The sequence below is a fragment of the Copidosoma floridanum genome, unplaced genomic scaffold, assembly GCF_036245765.1.
Source record: "Copidosoma floridanum isolate Cflo_tuat_1 unplaced genomic scaffold, Cflo_Japanese_pri ptg000004l, whole genome shotgun sequence".
Classification (NCBI taxonomy): Eukaryota; Metazoa; Arthropoda; class Insecta; order Hymenoptera; family Encyrtidae; genus Copidosoma; species Copidosoma floridanum.
This window is the reverse complement of record NW_028321881.1, coordinates 36,215,291-36,235,899: the sequence shown is the minus strand read 5'-3', so window position 1 is coordinate 36,235,899 and position 20,609 is coordinate 36,215,291. Positions and strand designations below refer to the sequence as shown.

General features: G+C 32.6%; 1 protein-coding gene across 1 annotated transcript in view; it reads right to left on the bottom strand.

The window, feature by feature from the left end:
* pHCl-1 (pH-sensitive chloride channel 1) overlaps nucleotides 1–20,609 on the bottom strand; it is a 669,372-nt gene that overhangs the window by 525,582 nt on the left and 123,181 nt on the right. The window contains exon 4 of the mRNA XM_089598057.1: nucleotides 19,007–19,174. Within this exon, the coding sequence (XP_089454183.1) occupies nucleotides 19,007–19,174 (168 nt within the window). The remainder of the gene's footprint in view (nucleotides 1–19,006; nucleotides 19,175–20,609) is intronic.

Genomic DNA, 20,609 nt, shown 5'->3' with positions numbered 1-20,609 from the left:
AACCTTTAGCAGCCAATACATGATCTTTATCTTTCAAGAAATCCAAAACGCCAAATTAAATAGTTATCTGAGAATTAGATTTTCGTCCACCGTAAACTTCGGATTTAAAACTTATGAAACCACTGGATGTTATGCCAATTAAAACTTTCACAGTGAAACCCTTTTTGTAATGGGCATAAAACCACACCTGATTATCTGATCTTGACGGTATCTCAACCCGAAACTCTATGCAGTCCAAAATAACTCTTGTGTTCTTCGTAATTAGGCTTGAAGCATTCTGGCATAGTAAGATATTAAAATTTCTCAGCGTTACTCCACCTAGATCCATTAACTGTTAATCATTTTCAATCGATGAGAAGCCTTGAAAAAGCTGATCATTACTTATTTTATACTCATTGTTTGTTTGTACATGTGTAACGACAAAGCTTTTTAAACGTGTTTCACAGCTCTTTTGTTGTCACTGTACTATAGCTTACGATATTTTTATTTACAATAATATCAGTTTGAATTTCTGAGTCAGCTGTGGTGGAATTTACACACATACATTTGCTACAGACAAAAGTATTACATTGAGTCGTGAGAGTAGTTTGATACTAGTAAACTGGACACAAAGCATCTTTTTTATATTCTGGAATTTGAATATCAATCTCTTCAATTGCCCCAGTTTCACTGACATTTTCTGGAACTTGTGTCATAGTCTGCAAAACGTTCGCTTCTTTTTTATTTATTATGCTCGTTCGTCTCTTCATTAAACGCTTGTGCCAGGAATGCAAGTAGTAATATGTTATGCAATGTACATTCAATAAATTGAATTGCAAAACTATAAAATTGTATCAACCTGTTTTGTACAATAATCGAATTTACTTTTTTTTTGTAGATTTGGGGAAATATCACTGGTGAATAACTAGGGATGTAAGGATCATTCGATTTAATATTCCCAATAAAATGATCACTACAAATCACATCCCCTAATTTGGGAGTCCATTCAGATCCATCTACACTGACATCAAAAACAAAAGTAAAACATCACGATAGAATGTATCTGCATGAAGTAAACAAAGAGATATTGGAGTAAAAGTGAGATTAAATTACTTGTTCCTTCGTACAGCTCTTGTCCATATTTGCCATCTTTCCAAATTTTTTTTCAGATGGGGAAAATAAAAGAATCTTGCTCCGCTATTTCGCCACTTATTTTATTTCTGCAAGTAACAACGCAACAACAAGCGTTATAAGGAATTAAAAAAAAAAAACTTCTTTCTTAACCAGCATTAGGCGTCCCTTCTTTTCAAAACTATCTGCCACCATGCGAAGCACTGTCGAACTTTTTTCCCCACCACGCCAACCCTCGGAGCGAATACGTTCTCGCTGTGACGCGAGTAACAAATTGTATTTTAAGCTATAACGAAAAGGTATGTTTTTTTTAAATTCATTTGCAGCTTAAAAATAATTGGTACTATTAAACAGCATTTGCAATAAAAACTTTTAAAGTGCTTCATAAACCTAGTGAGTTAATAATTTGTTACCTCTTGTTATGAAGGTTCATATTTGCTGTGAGAGTGAAGATAGCCTGTGAGGTTACAAGTATACTTAAATATATTACTAAACCAAAGCTATTGTTCATGTGAATTCTAGCACCTATAAATGTGTATTATCGCCCTCTATAACACAGTAAAACTAAGCGAAACTTTACTTTTATCAGCGACCAAGCTGCCTTAATCAAGCTGCCACCACAGATTCAGGGATAAAAGACCCAGTAGGGACACGGATCGATCACTCTACTTTTGCCTTACGCAGCGGGTCCGACCTTTTACATATGAGCGTGGCTCTTTAAGGGGTTATCGTGATATTTTTTTTTCTATAGAATTTAAAAAAAAATTATAAGGTACTTATTTTATCACTACACATATCATATTAAAATTTTAGAGGAATGAATCTGAATGAAAAAAAAAATCTTAAAGTTTTTCTGTTAAACACGGGCTCTTATGGAGAGGTCGTCGTGAGCTCACTGCCAACCATGCTTATTGTCACATAACTTGTTTAATTTTTTATAGATTTTCCTACGAAATTAATACGCTGAAGGTGACTGTATTAGGAAGAATTTTCTCAAATTTTAGAGGGCCTAGCTTTATAGTTTATAAGATGTTGTAATATGAAGTAGCGCATTTTGCCAAAAGTTTGATGAAAACGAAGAAAACAGATGGCTAGACTCAAACTGTGCATGCGCGAGTACATTCACTCATAAAAATTTATCGTTACGGAAAGAAAAGGGTGTCCAATTAGCTTGGATCTTGATACACCAAATTTTTAGCGCGTATTGTACAACAATAACCCTCTTAAAACATCGTGTATATATTAAATGTTTAATAAATTTATATATACTTTTTTTTTTTATTCATCATCGCCCGTAGGCTCAGACATGACATTTTTTATACAAGCAAAGTGTTAAGTAGCCATCGATGCACCTGAGTTATGACCAGATGTTAATATACATACATAAACTTCTGGACCAACTCAGTCACACCTATGATCACGTAGACAAAGCGTCAGAGAAACAGTTAATCGACCTTCGAGAATCAAGAGCACAGGCGAAAGGGCGAGACCTAATTGGTGACCACACGATCACCCATCCAAGTACTAACTGCGCCAAATGCAGCTTAACCTCGGAGATCGATGGAACTGCAACTCAACCATTGCGCCACCGTGACCACAAGTATGTTATATATATATACCTATTCTCTAAAAACTTGTATTTCTCTGTATTCATTCTTGGTTTTGAAAAAACGTAGCAATAGGTGAGACAGCAACGAGGCTAGTGCAGTCTCTTAGCTTTCTCTCCCCATTGTTTTTTTTTTTGGATCACTTAGGTAAGGAGCCAACCCTCGGGGCATTGCGAACCGAGGTGAATCCTATATATAGAAAATCAGTGGATCGGCGGATCTTCAGGGCAATACGAACTGAAGCTATCCCAAGACATCGAGAAACTATTGCGCCTAGTAGAGTTCAAAAAGAGTTAATTTATTTATTATTATTTAATTAAAAGGCAGGAAATCCACCCAAGATGTCATGTACTACCTATCAGGGGCAATATGAATCTGACTGTGTACTTACATGCTCTCAGTGAGGTATCTTGTGCTATGGGTTGGGGGCATTACAAATCTAGCTTCGTACCCACGAGTTCTTGGCTTGACTCCTTGTTTTTAGAACGAAGTTTTTTATGTCGCGTTACTCGGGGGGCTGGAATTTTAAAACCAACAGATTTTTTTTTTTTTAAATAAAAGTGGTTTACTCTTCCTCTCAAGTTTCCCCCCTTACCCCGTCCCCCTTACCGACTGTTCTCTATACACTTCTCCTCTCTCCACTATATATGTATATCTGCCAACCGTCTCGTACTCTTCTGCATACCTTTCTTTTTATTTTCACACAACAATTTTTATTTCACTTTGAATTTTTTTCTTTTACAATTCTTAAAAAAAAAAAAAAAAAACATTTTCCAATAAGGAAATTTGAACCCTCGACCTCCTGCATATGAGTCCATTATCTCACCCACTCTGCTACGAGCGCTTCCGTTTATAGAAACTTGATTTCTTGTACTTTTGTACTTTTGATGTGGTTCGTAACTAAAATATTTCATTTTTACATGCATTCACTGATAATACATTCGATTCATGATAAATTATATTTGTATTTGTTTTCTAAATACTTAATACAAAAAAAAAAAAAAAAAAAAAAAAAACATGTGGAATCGAGTTGAAGATTGTATCAATGGTTTTTAAAGGCGCTTATTTCAAATTCGACAAACAAATTATGTTACAATATCACATAATTTCATGAATAAAGTAATTCATTAAATCAATCATAAATTAAAGGCAATAAATACTAACTCCAATAGCTGTTGCTGTTAAAAACTAGTTTGGAGTTAGTATTTATTGCATTCCGTCCTACCCGCTGTTATTGGAGTCATTAACATCATTCAATCATAAACGAATTATGTAAGATCATTATATAAATATATTTCGAGTTTTATGTCATTTTAATAGTTTTTAAGGTCACTTATTTTAAATTTGATAAACAAATAATGGCACAATGTAATTGAGTAATTATATAAAAATAAAACAAAGCTTGTATTAATGGGCTATAAAATCGCAAAAAAATAAGTAAAAACGAATTTTTCTTTTAAATAAATGAAATGAAATATAAAAATAAAATGAAATAAAATTACAAAAGACATGAATAAATACAATGAGATGAAAAAAAATAAAATAAAAAAGGGAATGAAAAAAAAAAATAAATATAAAAATAAAAAAGACATTAAATAAAGGAAACACAAAACAATAAAAAAAAAATGTAATAAAATTAAATATAAAAAAAAATAAAACAAGAAATGAAAAAAAAATAAATAAAACAAGAAGTAAAAAATAGTATGTGTACTAATAATTAAGAAAAATTCGACCCTCACAAGCCAGGGCTCTAGTTAGCGATTTTTTGCAACGCTGGCTTAATAATGGTCAACTTCCGCGATGACAAACCTAGAAAAAATATTTATTACAATCAATTTAATTTTTACATGGTTGAGCAAGTGTTGATTAAAGATAATGTGAGAAATTTTTTGACTACAAAAAATATGTGAAGTAATTTTAGTGGATGTGTAACTCAAACGCCATATAAAAAGTCAAACAAGCTTACCTTCACGTATTGTTAGAACAGACAGATACATACAATTTGACGTCATGTTTTCTTCTGGTAGAAGCATCGAGGCTATTTTGCTCGACTTTGTAAAGTCGCTTCACATATTTTTTTAATCAAGAAGATTTTTTCCATCATGTTTCAATAACATTTGCTTAATCATACAGAAATTCTATTAATTGTATGAAATATTTTTTCTAGATTTGGCATCATAAAAGTCGTCCACTATCCAGCCAGCGTTACAAAAAATTGTTGACTAGAGCGCTGGCTGTCTTTATTCTCATAGCAAATACGCGCGCGAATGTCTAATATAAGGATTCAAGGTCGTTTGGTTTGATGATTTTAAAGTTGATTGTTTTTTATTATTTTATTTACAAAGTACATTATTTCTAATTGTTATTTTGTTTTGTTTTTAATTAAAAATTTTTTTTATTAAAAAAAATTAATAAGGTTTTGATTTGTACAGTAACAACTTTGTTTTCTGAGCTTTAATCATTAGTTGCTTCACAATGGTGTAACTAAAAGGTACGATTCTCTTTACCTTAATTTTTATGATTTTATGTATTAAAAAAAAAAAAAAATGAGTCTTAAACTTCGTTCTTCCACTTTAATTTCATTTATCATGTTTATAAGTTTACACTCGCTTCTTACTTGCACTCACAAGGGCTTATGGCTAGTCCTGGAAGTTCAAAACTCGATGCATACGCAGCTTAACTCTCAGCTTCAGAATGGTGCATAAGAAGCTTAACTTAAAAAAAATTATTATTCAAACTTAAAAGAAAAAAAAAAACTGGTAAAAAAGTTTTAAATATTTGAAATAGAAATATTACACTCCATACAAAATTATGAGTTTAGAGACTCCTTGTTTGGTCTGAATAGGAAAAAAAATAAATTAATAAATAATGGGACACAAAAACAAAAACATTATTAAATGGACAAGAAAGAAAAAGTAATTTTGCAAAAGTATACGAGGTAATGTCATGAGTATGATATCAGTAGAGTTTAGAATAAATATGGAAATTACATTATTTCATAAACAAGAATGAGTGATGGCTTTAAATTCTTTAAGAAAAAGTTCTTAACAACAATTTGTTATTAGGACATATTGTAAATTTAAATACAATGGTCACATCATACTCTTAATGTTTTCAACTTAAGGGTTTTATTAAACGTAGTCCTTTGATAAAAAAAGGGTATTAACTACAGACTAGTAATAGCAAGGAAAGTTCCATAAGAGTACTAAGACTTCTCCTGAATAGCGTGTGATGATGTATAATCATATACACAAGCTTACCATCTAACTTTAATACACAGTAAAGTCTCAAAAAACTTTGTTATCACTGACCTTAAAAAATACTGAACCAATTTTGTTTCAATTCTGTGTACTAATTTTTGACCCTTCCTAGATAGTTTTTGCATTGTTACTTTATCAAAAAAATTAATAATAGTAGCAACTAATAAGCTCAAATTTCCGCAGAAAAACTGTAGCTTTGCACTTTAGTTTCATAGGATCTGCTTGGTGGTGTCAAAATAAAATTAAAGCCACCTGCAATGAAAGTCGACAAATCTAGAAACAATATTCTCAAGTGAATTGTCGATTACCACAGTTTTACTAGCAGTACGTCAAGAACACAGCTGTTAGTCGAGAAGTTGGGTATCCTTGCTACTGACGAAACTCTGATGGTCTTTTATGGGCTAACAACCTACCCCGACTTTTACCCTAGACTGCCAAGATAACCAATGGTGGTCTGACCCACAAAGTCTTCTGTGACACACCAGATAATCGTGGTTGTTCTTCCAACCAACCTGGTACTGCCAGAGCACAGGTCACTATTGAACCAATGTAGTCATTCATAGGCAGACTTTAAAAGTGAAGCTGTTTGTCGTGAGGTTGGAAACTCTGGCTTTTTTAAGACTATCCAACGTTGAACTATCTTATTAACAACTAGCAGCCCCCCCGTCTCGGCTTCGCCCGAGACTTACTAAATAAAACACCGTAGTGTGTTGACATGTAATGTAAAACATTTTTAGTTAGAAAATTTTACACATATTCCCGATACATCACAGAACAATAATCTTCTTATTAAAAACATATTTTTTCGGAATCCATATAGTTTATTTGGTCAAATAATAAGGTGTAAAAATTCAAAAAAATAATTATGCTGAAAAGTACCGTGCATTCTTTATGCCATAAAATAATCGATGGCTATAAGAAGTTGTTGATTTACAGTTTCTTCTGTGTAATTCACGTATGGGCTATTTTTTAAAGCTGTTAAGATTTTAAACCCCTAAAAAATTTATATTGAAAAAAAAATTTTTTTTCTCAAATCTCACAATTTTATTACCAGAGCAACAAAGTCCTGGACCTTAAACCCAACATTTTTATTGCCACAAAAACAGAAATACATTTTCTACTTATTTAAAAATCTGAAGTAGGATCTTTAAAGATTTCAGAGATTGCTGTGAGGGTACAATGAAAAGCTGATCTCTCACGTAATGGACTTTAAAGTTGTCGATTTTGACGCTGCTGTTTCAATCTTAATAAATTTTCTGCGTCAGTTTCTTGACGCCTCAAATTGTATTCATTAGATACATTTAAAGTTTTCTTTCCAATATACCCTTTTGTGACTATTGGCATGCTTACGACTTTTATGATCCCTAAAGGCTATTTTCAGTAAACTTTGTTAATTTTAATACATTTGTTGGCTAGGTAGTTGGACGTCCAATGGCCCTAAAAAGGACCGGTGAGCTTCTTAAGTTAACTCTTTCTTAACTGCAGTTAACAGCAATTGTGACTGCCTGGATACCTCAGGGTGATCTTGTCTGGCTTACTGTTGAAGACCCAGACTGATTGGGAGAAAAATTACAAAGTCCGAAGCTTTGGGGATAGTTGTAGTACTCTTTCCCAACGTCTCCCAGTATAACGTCAAAGACATTGGTGTCTAAAGCACCTTTTTATTTGCAGATTCAGTTGTTTTGGTGATCTTAGATGGGGAGATTGGTTAGTGATACTTGTCCAGTGGAGGCTGTCCCGTTGGCTCAAGTTTTTTTTCCTTTATAGTTGTTATAGGTTTCCCAGCTCAAACCTTGGAGAGTGATTCCTGGTTGAATGTTTAGAGTCGAGAGGGTAATATAGGGTCGTCGGTCACCGAGTTTTCCAGCCTTGCGAAGAACAACTCAGCAGGTGACGTCTGCCAGTGAATAGCTGACTTGGTTTAATAGTGCCCGTCTTTAGTTAATATAGTCTTTTAGTCGACGAATCGCTTCCGGAAATGGTAATAAAAATGTCTTTGTTGGCAAGGTAGTTTACACTTAGGTGGCCCCTAAAAAGAACCGATGAAATTGATGGTTAAGTAGAAAACGTAAATACTTATAATGGCCCTAAAAAGCGCCAGTAGTGAAACTTCCAAGCTATTCTTTATTATTATTCCTGATGATGAAGAGCTGGCTACGGGTTGCTTGATTCTTACCCTGGAAGTTTCGATGTACGGAGACTGTATTGGAGGGAGGTACGCCGCTGACCAAAGAATATCTCGTCTCGGGTCGTTTCCCGGATAACCAACCGCTCATCGTTAGACGGGAACATGTGGGTAAGCACGTTGGGGACGCGGCGACTAAGAAGGTAGCCGTTGTGGCTGCCTATGCCTTTTAAAGCTGTTTTCCCTTGCTTACATTTGTAGCCACAAATTCGCTAACTACACCAGGTGGGATGGTGGGACTGCCACACAACTCTGAAGAGTTGGTGCAGATTGTGCTCTGGCTAGATATGTCTCCTGGTATTCTGGCAGAGATGGCATCGGTTGGAATTGATTTTTTTTTTTTTGATCGCACTCGTCGAGATTCAGGGTGGAGAGACACTTAGGTCCCTTCCACCTTAGAAAAGAGTGTCGTCCGTAACCGGGATACCCAGCTGCAGGACTATCACCAGCATTCTCTGTACAGCTTGCTGAGCTGTCGAAGCACGACTATACAACTATCGATAAGCTCCGGCCTATTATAACCACACTTATTTAATTATGTTGCAGGTAGCTTCGATTTTATGTGGACGCCACCCAGCAGATTTTACTGAACTATAGTAAAAAGCTGGCGTATTTTTGCAAAACTTTGAGCTCATTTATTGCTATTGTTATTAAATTTTTTAAGATAAAAACTATACTAAAACCATCAAGGAAGTATCATGAATCAGTGTGCAAAATTTCAGCAAAATCGGTTCAGTAGTTTTCGCGGTTAGCGATTACAACGGTTTTAGCGACTTTGCTTTATATATTAGTAAGATTATTTTACAACTTTACTAAAAGGAGGCCTACCTCACCTGCACATACTTTTATGGCTAAAAATAAGAATTCAGCGAGATAAAATAAACAATAAAATTTAGGTTACTAACCATATTGACAACAAGATCCCTTGCTATTAAATATTATTTCAAAAGCATGATTCATGGGTCTTCTGGCGAGTTCAACATGGCTTTAACATTTATGCATGAAAAAAGACGTCTTATATATTATCCTTGCAATTTTCTAGAAGAAACTCAAACTGCAGATAACGGGTATGGTATCGATTATTGAAGATTATCTGCACATAAAGGTCAAAGTTATGTAGTTACAATTCGGGGTAAAAATGTAAAAACTGATAACCACTGGGTCGTCTCTTACTTACTGTCTTATCTTGATGTCAAATTATTCTAATTTATGCTCTGTTTGTTTCTCTGAAGGATTTTGGCATTTTTTCGATTTTGAAACTCACGCTAGATAAACACTTTATATTAGGATGTTTATAATAAGAAATTACCATAAAGTGTATAATTACTCGTGTGAAACAGGTTTGACTGCATTCTGTGAACTTTGCAAAAAGGATAATTTTGCTCAAACTTTTTTATACTCTGAAAGTGCTGCTAATAATGAAAAAATTAAAAATTGGTGAGAAGAAAAGAAGAAAACAAGAAAGAAAAAGTACGTAAAATTGCATTTATTTGATCTGTAGAAATCTTCAAATTTGTCGGTATTAAAGATTAATTTTAGATAAAGCTATAAATATTTTAAATAGACCTACAAGTTGATTTTTAAATAAATTTAGAAAGAGGGGATCGAGTTTGTGTAAAAGTATGTATGCAACTACATCCACATGATAAAAACAATTGCCAGATTTGCTGCACATATTTGCACTCCTCTCACTCCTCTGAACTTTTTCCCCAGTAACTATGTAAAAAACTATTTTTTGTATTTATGAAAGTTTTAAAGAAGTACGAAAAAATTTTACTAACAATAATTTATTTATTGCCAAAGTAACAAATTAATGAAAAATTAATAAATATTCATCAGTACCTAAAAAAGCCGCTTCGCTGAAATATAGTAATTATAAATTTTTTGAAACAGACAATCAACTGAAAAAAAAGTTTATTTTAAAATTTACACGTAACAAATGTTATGAACTACACATAAAATGTGTGGTGTGGTGCGGTGGCGTAGTGTGGTGTGGAGAGGACTAGAAGTATGGCAAGAGGAGCGGGGCGAAGGGAGAGTAATATGCAAAATCCAGTTCCATCTCACTTTTTGTCAAGGTCACTAATTTGAAACCATTCATTTACTCTCACGCATAACGTGCCTATAGAAGTATAACTTTAAAAAACACTTGCAGATACTGCCTTGTCTGAAAATCCATCCTCATTTCATTACTTATTTGCAACGATTATAGTTGTTTACGTGCTATTGCAACATCAATTTTGTGAAATATGAAGTATGTTCAAACAACATTTATGCGAAGATATTCTTTACTTTCAGTGAATTCATTACCATGATTATTAATAAGTATTCTCTGAAGGAATTTTTAAATGGAATTAAAAACAAGGTCATCTCTTTCTTTAAGAAAAAACTTTTTCTGAGTTTGGGATAAGCTCACTATTTCGTCAGGAACTTTGTACTAAATATCCTTTTGAGCATTCCATCGAACGAGGTTTTAATTATCGCTATTTACATACTTTCGTTAAGCAGAAGCATCTAAAGTTCGTTCTTAATTAATAACAAGCTATCAATTTTTATGATTAATAGTGTCTCAAATAATAAAGGAAAAATGGGATGTCTCTGCACAGTCGGCGGTGAATAGAAAAAAGTAGTCATAATTAAATATTCACGTTAGTTTTTGAAAGAAGGAATCTGTATAGTGGTGTGGATTCCTGAAATGCTAGAAGATAATTTTAGCTACTGGTTTTTGGTTAGGTACTTCAATTTTAAATACTGATTTTGTATGTTAATTAAAAAAAATACTCGTAAGACATCATTTTTTATTCATTAGAAACTATCCACTATCATTTTAGGAATCCGTACCAAATAACCGTGTCCGTTTCTGTCAAAAGCTCAAGTGAATCTTTAGTTTTGACTATTTCTTGCCATTTTTTGCCCACTGTGTCCTGGAGGCACTGAAAAAACATTCCTAATCGTTCTGATGTTGGCTAAAGTAAGGTCTGCTGGAAAACTTACCCTTGCTGTTGTATTTTCTGGCATTGCTGCCACTTAAATGCATATAGAGCAGCTCACTCTACTTTTAAAGTATCATTACATGTTCTTCGATAAGTACACAATGAGTCACAGAACTTATATTCAAGCAACTAATAAGATGTTACTAGATTTAAAATCAAACCAGAAATTCATGTACAGCATCATGTTTATTTTTGCTGCTGATTTTTTACAGACATTACCAGTCATTTTGAGAAGAACTAGAGCTTTCATCATTCATTTCTGTTTAAAATAATTTTTCTGGCATTATGTAGAGTCTCTCTTTTGATGTATGAGAGCATATATTATTGTGGAGGAAATGGAATTTCCAACACAGTTATTAAAAAACTGGCAACAACATGATGGAAATAAAAAATGTCTTACTACCATGAATTAATCAATTGAAAAACTAGTTACAACTATCGATAATCTAATTTTATTTTTTCCACTCGGACACTGAAATTTTATCCAACAAATTGAACGAAAAATTGGGTGAAATAGCGATAATTTTACCGATAAAAGTTACAGCAGAGAAAATTAAAAACAACTTTTATTAAAAGTTTGCAGATGATTTCCAAAAACACTTTTTTATTGATTCAGTCATCGCAGCTGAAGATGTTAACTATCCTCATAAATTTTTCAGCTTCCTAAATCCATCAGAAATATTCCATAAGATGAGTTTGAAAATTAGATCTCCGAGTATGCTATTATGTAATTTTAAACTCCAAAATCTGTGTAATGGAACCACTTTTCAAGTTAAAACTATGAGGATAGTCTAATAGAATCTTTTTCTTAACAAGTCCAGCATTAGGATAGTTAAATTTGATTTTTAGAATTTGAATGATACCAACTTATTTACCTTTTTATTTTAAGCGTCTATAATTTTCTGTCATAATTTCTTTCGACATGACAAAGTTATGTTTCGTATAAATTTTAAATTTTTCAACTTGTACAAACAACCTTTATTATCTAATGAAAAAAGCAAAATTAAGGGCCAATAACTATTTTATGGGGAAAGGAACGTACCGTACTCTTAAGCGTCTTAATTTTTTGTTTTTAACGTATTTTTTTTTCTCTGATATCCCTTTTGTCACATTTAACATTAGGCGTTTATAGGTAATGAAAGTATAAATCACAAGTTGCATCTTTAAACAGTGTAGTAATATCTAACGTTCAAGACCAATACAAATTTCGATTTACTAGACAAAATCTTATAAAACTATTTGCAATACTCATTTTTATTAAGTATTCACTCTTTTAATGAAGTTTGCATAAAACTTAGCATTAGCAACTACTAAACTACTAAAAATAAAATTTAAAATGAAGTAACATTAAGGCTATGGAAATATTTCACCTACTTTTTTTTTCTGATTTCAAGTGATGTAAGTGCTTTGTGATTTTACTTTTACTTATTTTTAACTTATTACCTTTTATGAACGATATATTGATTAATCCACTGCGATGTATTTAAGATGGTACAACGTTCCTTAGAATTATTATGTCGAGAAATAAGGTGGGATTTTAATAAATATTTAATTATTCAAGAAGGCTTGGGGGTTTGGTATCGTACTTTGGTATTGAGTGGCCCCTGTGGAGTACTTATCGTACGAAAGACTGTTTCTATTTATTTCCTAATTATACTGGTTGTACAAATGTGTCAGCAAAATAGCAATACTACGTAGAAAAGTCACTGAGGAAGTCGGTGTTAAAAAAATTATTAGTTTTCCCGAGATTTTTGTGTAAAGATAACAGCCCTGCCACAATAAAACTGACAACACCACACTTACTTCTGCTGTTATGTATCTATGGATGTGCTGGAGTTAAATCTTACTTTATCTATGCTTTTGTCATGAAAGATTGAGTAAAAATGTTTCAGAGAGAGCATGGACTTATGGATAAGAAGAAAGGAAAGTTCATTAAAAAAAAAGATATTGTAGTGAAACTGTTGGTAAATACAACTGAAAAAGAAGGAACGTGCATACATTTAAAAAGTAAGGTTAGTTAAAATATGTTAAACAGTGGAAAGTCCGAAACATTTTTATGTTCTAAATTTTAATTATAAAATGAGAACTTGCTAATTTCTTTTTTTTTGTGCCTAGGTTTACAGTAATTAATTCAAAGTAATCTTAGTAGGAAGAGTAACAATTAAAGAAAAGGCACTGGCAGAGAATTTACGAAGTCAATTTTGTGACAATCCGTTATCTCTTCGACACTTTTAACATAAAACGTTTCAATGAACAGTCAGAAAATAGTATATAATATGCCATTTTTGTGATATTATTGTGTAAGTAGAAACTGGAAAGAAATCAAACCGTGGTCACTATGGTAGTAACTTAATATCAGCTACTAGTAGAGAAATAATATCAGATTTAGTACTTTAAATAAGAATGTACTACCTTTTAAAAAAGTTTTTAAAAAAATTTCAAGGAACACTTGATGCAGGTCTTGGTGCAACCAAGATCAACACTTATTTATTAGCCTTAAAGTGTCACATTTATAATGCTAAATCCTTTGAATGTAGTGAAAGATAAGTAGGTAAAAAAATTAAATGAAGATTAAGTTAAAAAATAATGCCAAATTACAACACTAATTGGTAATGATGACTAATTTGCCATTGTGACTTTAAGGCGGCTGTCACCTTACACTATAACAAAATAGTCTGATTTAAACTACGTTGCAAAGACCTTTAACTTTAAATTGTATGAAATGGAATTAAATGCTTTTCTCAGAGGACATTTCCCTAAACTTATACTATATCAATTAAATAAAATAAAGGAAGCAAGTTAGAAGTAAAAGTTGCATCAAAAGATATTATTTAAATGTGATATTTAATAAATGTTTCTAACAAATTTAATTGTACTCGATGAACTAGTGTACACTATCTTAGTTATTTTATTTTCAGTTTCTATTTATTATTTAACAACGACTAGTATACAAAACGTACCGTTACCCGCGTTTACTTATATAGTATATTTCAATCGTTTAAATAGCGCACCATCTTATCGATGTATTGTTGCAATTTTTCTTGCACATGCGCACTTACAGCACCTGATAAAATAATTTTCACGTTCGACGCTTCCCTAGCTATTTTTTCAAAATTTGATGTGTTGACTCTATATTTTTTTTAAATAAAAGATGCTATATAATTAAAACTATATGTACTGTTACGGGGTGGTACGATGTGGATTTGCGAGTCGGATTAATCAACCTTGACCGGGCCTGTGTTTACCTGGATACCTGTGGCATCGCTCCCTGCAATATGTATACGCGGGTCTCGTCCGTCGAGACACCACTGGGGCCAAGAATCGCGGCTACAGGCGTCGTCGCTTCTTGCGACGACTCTATCATAACACAAGGGGGGAGTCAGGCACACAACAAATAAACACTCACAAGAATTTCTAGTATAGGGAGTATATTCAATATAAATAAAAAATGCAAAAGTATACTCGCAGGTGACGGTGTGTGTAAGTGTGTGTGATTACACGTCGAGCGCGAGTGCTCGACATGCTCGCGGCGCAAAATCGCGGCATGGGCAGACTCACGCGGGCTAATCAAGGGTCACTGCCCTTTACAACGTACGGTCAACTGCGGACCGGTACTCACGATTGCAAGTAGTGGCAACACTCTTCATCCTTGGAGAACTGTAGCGTACTCACTGAGGCCAGTAGGCGTCCCTACTGGCAGTGCTAATAAGTCATCGACCTCAGCGTCGACCCTGACTTTTCCTAGCTGAGGAAGTCTTCTACCTCTTACGAAAGTCGTGGCCACCTTCTTTCACAGCAGCAACAATCACGGCACTTTGATTAACCTGATCGTTGTAGCAATAAAACCATCACAGCAGCAACGGAATCACAGCAACAAACAAGAAAATTGGTGAAAGCTCTAAACAACGCTTCTCGCGTAAAAATTAATAAATAGCTTACTGTTCACATTTCTGCAAGTCACTATCCGAGTTACTAATCTAACATTAAGGATGTTTGGAAAAAAAGCTAAAAATGTAGAAACGCGCCAAAAAAAATGTGTGTTATATTTAAGCATATGAGGAGTGCACATGAATTTTTCAGATCTTTCACCAGGGAAAATTTTCGAGAAAAAAATTGTGAAATATTAACAGTTTAACATGGTCTCTTATAAGGGAGCAAGGTTAGGTTTGCCTTTTAATTAAAATTAAGGTATATTCTAAATAGATCTAAAAAAAATACGTTTTCATAAATACCTTGGTACAAAAGAAAGTTGCACGAAAAAAAAATCAAGCTTTGCCAGGCATTTTTGAAAAATACTAGCAGTTACAGTCGTACAGTTTAAAATTTGTAGAGTGCAAGAGGAGGAGCGCGGTAAAGGGGACCCAGGTGCGCGGGCAAGGGGCACTCCCCGTTCCTTGCTTCTCTGAATGATACTTCCAAACGTCCTTAAACGAAGATATAATGTGCTTTGTACCGTTATGGGGTAGCATTACAGGCTTTTAGCAAACAATGGAACGCTAGGGGCTTATATAATGCGTTGAAAAACCGATATTGTAACGCACCAGATGAAAATTAAGCTTCACTTTTACACTTATATTACGTCAAAGACACTAATATTATTGTACTCCACCTTTCAACTTGATAATCGAACGTTTTAAAAAGATACACGACATTCTTTGGCGTTACGGATTTTTGAAAAAGGAACATTAGGGGCTCTTAAAAATGCATTAAAAAACCAAGATTGTGACGCATCAGACAAATATTAAACCTCGTCACTGCACTCGTTTTATTTATCAAACAGTCATATTTCAATCTCCTACCTTCCAAGTCGATAACAAAACGCATCGAAAAGTTACATTACATTTCTTAGCATTACAAGCTCTCTGCGGATTCACAAGCCTGTAGCACTGGTTCATTGGAATACAAATATTGTAAAATTTTTTTGCAACATCCTCGACCTTTGTAAAATACAAATTTTTCTAATTAAAATGCCAAAATCTAATTGCGTTAATTTTTGAGAGCATTTTCCGTTAAAATTTTAAATTTATAAGATTTCGATCTCGTAACTTAAACACATTCCAAGTCTATACAATTCTTGTTACTTCTTTAAAATGCATAAAAATGTTGTTGACGTTAATGAGTCTTAGATTCTATACCACAGAGTAATTAAAGTCTTCAATTTTGGTCGAAATAAATAAATCCAATACTTTGGTTTTAGACGTCGTAAAAACTGTAAATTTTCAAAACACAGGTCCGTAACGCTCATTTAGTTCCCTTTTTATATCTAAAACTTAAGGAATGCTTGTTAATGATCTAAATTCTGTTTTACCTTTGACAGTAAACACACCTTGAATAATTGAATAAAGTTTTTTTTCATCAAATTCAGGAATAAAGATTAAAAATTTTCTTTGCTTATGTCAATCTTTTTTCAGTCCAGGCACTACAAATAAAAGTAAAAATTCACGGTTACATTTTGTCAAGAAAGACAATTTTGGAACCAGTAATTTACTTTTATTCATAGTACCCTTGTAGGAGTAAAATTAAAGAAATTATTTTAACCGGTGAAAATTTGTGGTCTCTAAAAATTTCGAAAACAGAAAAGCCCTTTTTTTTATCTATGTGGGACTCAGTCTTAGAGAACCAGATCAATTTGTGTACCACTTACGGACATTTAAGCTTTTATTTGTGCTGCTTTGATGTTACTGAGCATATAATGTATTGTAGCCACAATTATTACAGTGTCTGTATTGCTCTGATTTTTTTATGGTTCAATAAATCACGACATGGTTTAATAAATGCCTGCAGTACTATTTTAAAGAGCACAGGGCAGATATAAATAAAATAATAATGAATACATGGTAATATTCATTAAGTCATTGAATCATATTTTCATAATACAAGTTTAATAGAACGTCAATAAATTTTAGATGAGTACTAGACAACTGTTCCTTACAAAACATAAGATGTTTACTTTTACTTTGATTTGCATACACTGGATAACAGAAAATAGTCTAAAGACAATATTATTTAAAATCTCATCCAGTGTATACAATCTCGTTAGATTAATCTAAGAACAGTGTGCAGAAAAAATTGACCCGATCAATATTTGTACGAAATTATATTTCTTTATCATGTCATAAGAGTTGTAGCTAGATTTATCGATAGGCTTTAATCCACATCGCTTGTGAGAGAACAAATATTGTACAATAATATAAAATTATTTTTATAAAAGGTATAGCCGATTAAAATTTGAATACTCGTACCAGTCGTAAAGAAAAATAATATGTATTAGGGCCTTCTATAAGGTAATAAAATAAGAATGCAGAACAACACTTTCTCCAGTGGCCAAACTACTTACCTAACTCGAGCCACGGCCGCAGATTCGAGTATTCACTGCAAGAATGACTGCAGCGCTCACTTCTTACTCTTTTGTACGTTAGTGAAAAAAAAAAAGTTTACGAAGGAATCATACTATTCATAATAATAATCTAATAACAAAATAGTTCAGTAATTTTGAATATCATTACACTTTTTAAAGTAGTATGAGTTTAATAACTTATAAAACCATTCTTTTGGATTCCGATTTAAAGATCTGAACTCAAGTATTTCAGAACTCTGATTGACCAATAACCATACACTTTCATCTGCCATACAGGTACGATGCACGTAGAGCAGACGAGATCACTGCTTTGGTACTTCCAACGACTATTAATTAATAATTACTGACAAAATTTCATGATATGACCAATTTTTGTGGATAAATCTTGACTCCCATAATAACAATGACAACATGTTCTCCTCTATACTTTCTGTTTTTCAAAATATTTAATGAAAACAGCACATGATATTGACTTTGGTTCACTAGAGTACCTTTAGATCACGCACATTTGCCACTATGAGCGCTGGCATAGATTCTTTTATCCCTTCTAACTTCATTTTCGGAGCGAATAAAAGTGCCAGCAGCGACTCGAACTGGTCACTTTGCTTTTACCTTTCACAGTGAGTCTGATCCTTTGCTTATGAACTCATCTCTGTAATACATTATTAATACTGAATAAATGATGATGTGTGCACGCGTGTGCGTTTGTCAAGAGGTACTGGGGTAAGGAGCCAATCCCTGAGGTATTGTGAACCGAAGTAAATCCTCACCCTACTTAGTTAATTGGTGGATTGGAAGATATCCTTGTAAAGGTGTCTCCGTACTAATCTTTTATAGGTATAAAATATCACGTCTCAAGATTCTTTATACGTACGAAATAATAATTAAATTTTTGACCCTCCCACACTTGCTAAATTTGTTCGTAAAAATTCTTATAACTTTTTTTAATTTAATAATTTAGAATCACTAATTATCCATGGCAAGTCAACTATTCGTTCGAAGTATACTTTTAAACACAGTTTACTTCAGTAACAAAAGTGCCACATAGCTTCTTCAAGATAAAAAATAAAGTTATCCCACATTACTGACACAACTTGACGATAAGGCAATAGAAAGAAAACATAGTATAAGAATCAGGAAAAATCCTAGACGAAAAGTAGACTAAATAGATAAAATGTTTAATTAATTTTCAAACAGGAAACAAAAAACGTTGATAACTGTAAGGTGAAGATTAAATTCAATAAAATATACGAGAATTATCCGTTTGTCTGTAGTAACACAATAAACATAGATTTGCACATACAATAAGCCTATCAACAATATAGAAAACAGTTTTAAAAAGTGAAAGGAGTAACAACAAATGTAATTGCAAGGAAAACAAGAATAAATAATATAACAACACTAACAACAGTCATAGTCATTCAAAATAACAGAAAAGAGAGATAAATAGTCTAATAATGAAAATAACTCTGAGAAAGAACAGAAAAACAGACCACGAACGTGATAGCGTAGCTGTTGAGGGCTCGTGTACTGATGCTTATTCTGGTGATCGTGGTAGCTGGCACTAGACGATAGCTCACTCATTAGCATAGAACTGTTGGAGTCTGCCAGCTGCTCGAGCACATCTCCGGGCTGGCGCAACCCGCAGCAGAAATCTGCATCTGTAACACACAGCCAACCCGCACACATGGTGGCCTTTTCTCTGGATATCTATCTTTTTCATATGTTAAAATCTATGTTTTTATCAGTGCTTTAATTTTTTGTTTTGTTTTTGTTTACCTAGATAAGTATTATCATAAAAGTGCACAATGACGGTATGTTACGTGTTGAGTAAGTAGAATAAACTATATTATTGTTGCTGATGGTGTTAAAGAATTATGTGATTACTATCAAGTTTGAAAGTTGTTGGGTAATTTCTATTTCTGTTACTTTAAAAATGATTTATATGATTTTGCGTGAACGTTATTTTCAGTGACAAGTTTGTTGCACACTTATGCATAATAATAAACATTTTAGATTAAAAACATATTAATTTGGGTGTCATAAAACCAAAGAACACAATTTCCCAAAATTTGTCTGTAATTCTCAATAAAAAAAGATAAAAAAACCATTTTCATAACATGGTATTTTTTAGGCTTAGAAAATAAATGACATTATTTAGTATATCTTATATTTAGAGTATATCCATTAACGTACTAAGCATATAATTCTTAGAAGTAACTTATGCTGTAATAAAACTTTTCATATCATAGAATGGATTATTTATATACCAGTTCAAGTTATATTTATTTAAATAAGCATGTACTCAAAATTAATTTAATACTATAAACACGAATAAAATATTGTAATATTTACTCCTCTAAGGAAAAAAAAAATAAGAAAATAAAAAAGACGAAATCGCTGATTAAAAATATAATCCATTATCATTCATGATTCATGACTTATGGAGACTTTTCAAGTATAATGGCAAGTCTGTTATAAATTATGAAAACAATAGTGAAAAGTTTCAGTAGCTAGTGGCTCTATTTTTCTGACGAATGCAATAAACAAAATAATTTTAAAATATAAGTTAAAAGGTACATGCAGATTAGAATGTCAAATTATTAAAAGCTATTACTATTGGTAATAACTATTGTATTGTTTTACAATGTTTTCCAGAGTAACATATGCGACACAAATTTGAAAAAGTTACTTAAATTTGTTGACTATAGGTACTGTCCCGCGAATTTCGTTATCAAATGTCAAAAACTATAAAATATGATTTTGAACAACAAGTGGCTCAGCCAGCCTCGTTTCAATCCTAAGTGAAAGTCAATAGTTTTAAATTTTCTTTAAATTAAAGAATAGTTTTGATATTGAACTTTATTTATAAATTAAAACTTGGTCCAAGTATTATTTAAAACGGAAAAGAAATTTTAAGATCCTAGAACTACTACTTATAGCATTAGATCTTATAAACATTTATCGAAATCATTCATTTTGTTAAATAAAAATTTTTATTTGTTGATTTTCCGTGAAAAAGATTATCATTAAGAGCTTAGCAAGTCATAAGAATAGAAGGGTAAAGCCTAACTCAAGATGTATTTTCTCTGTTAC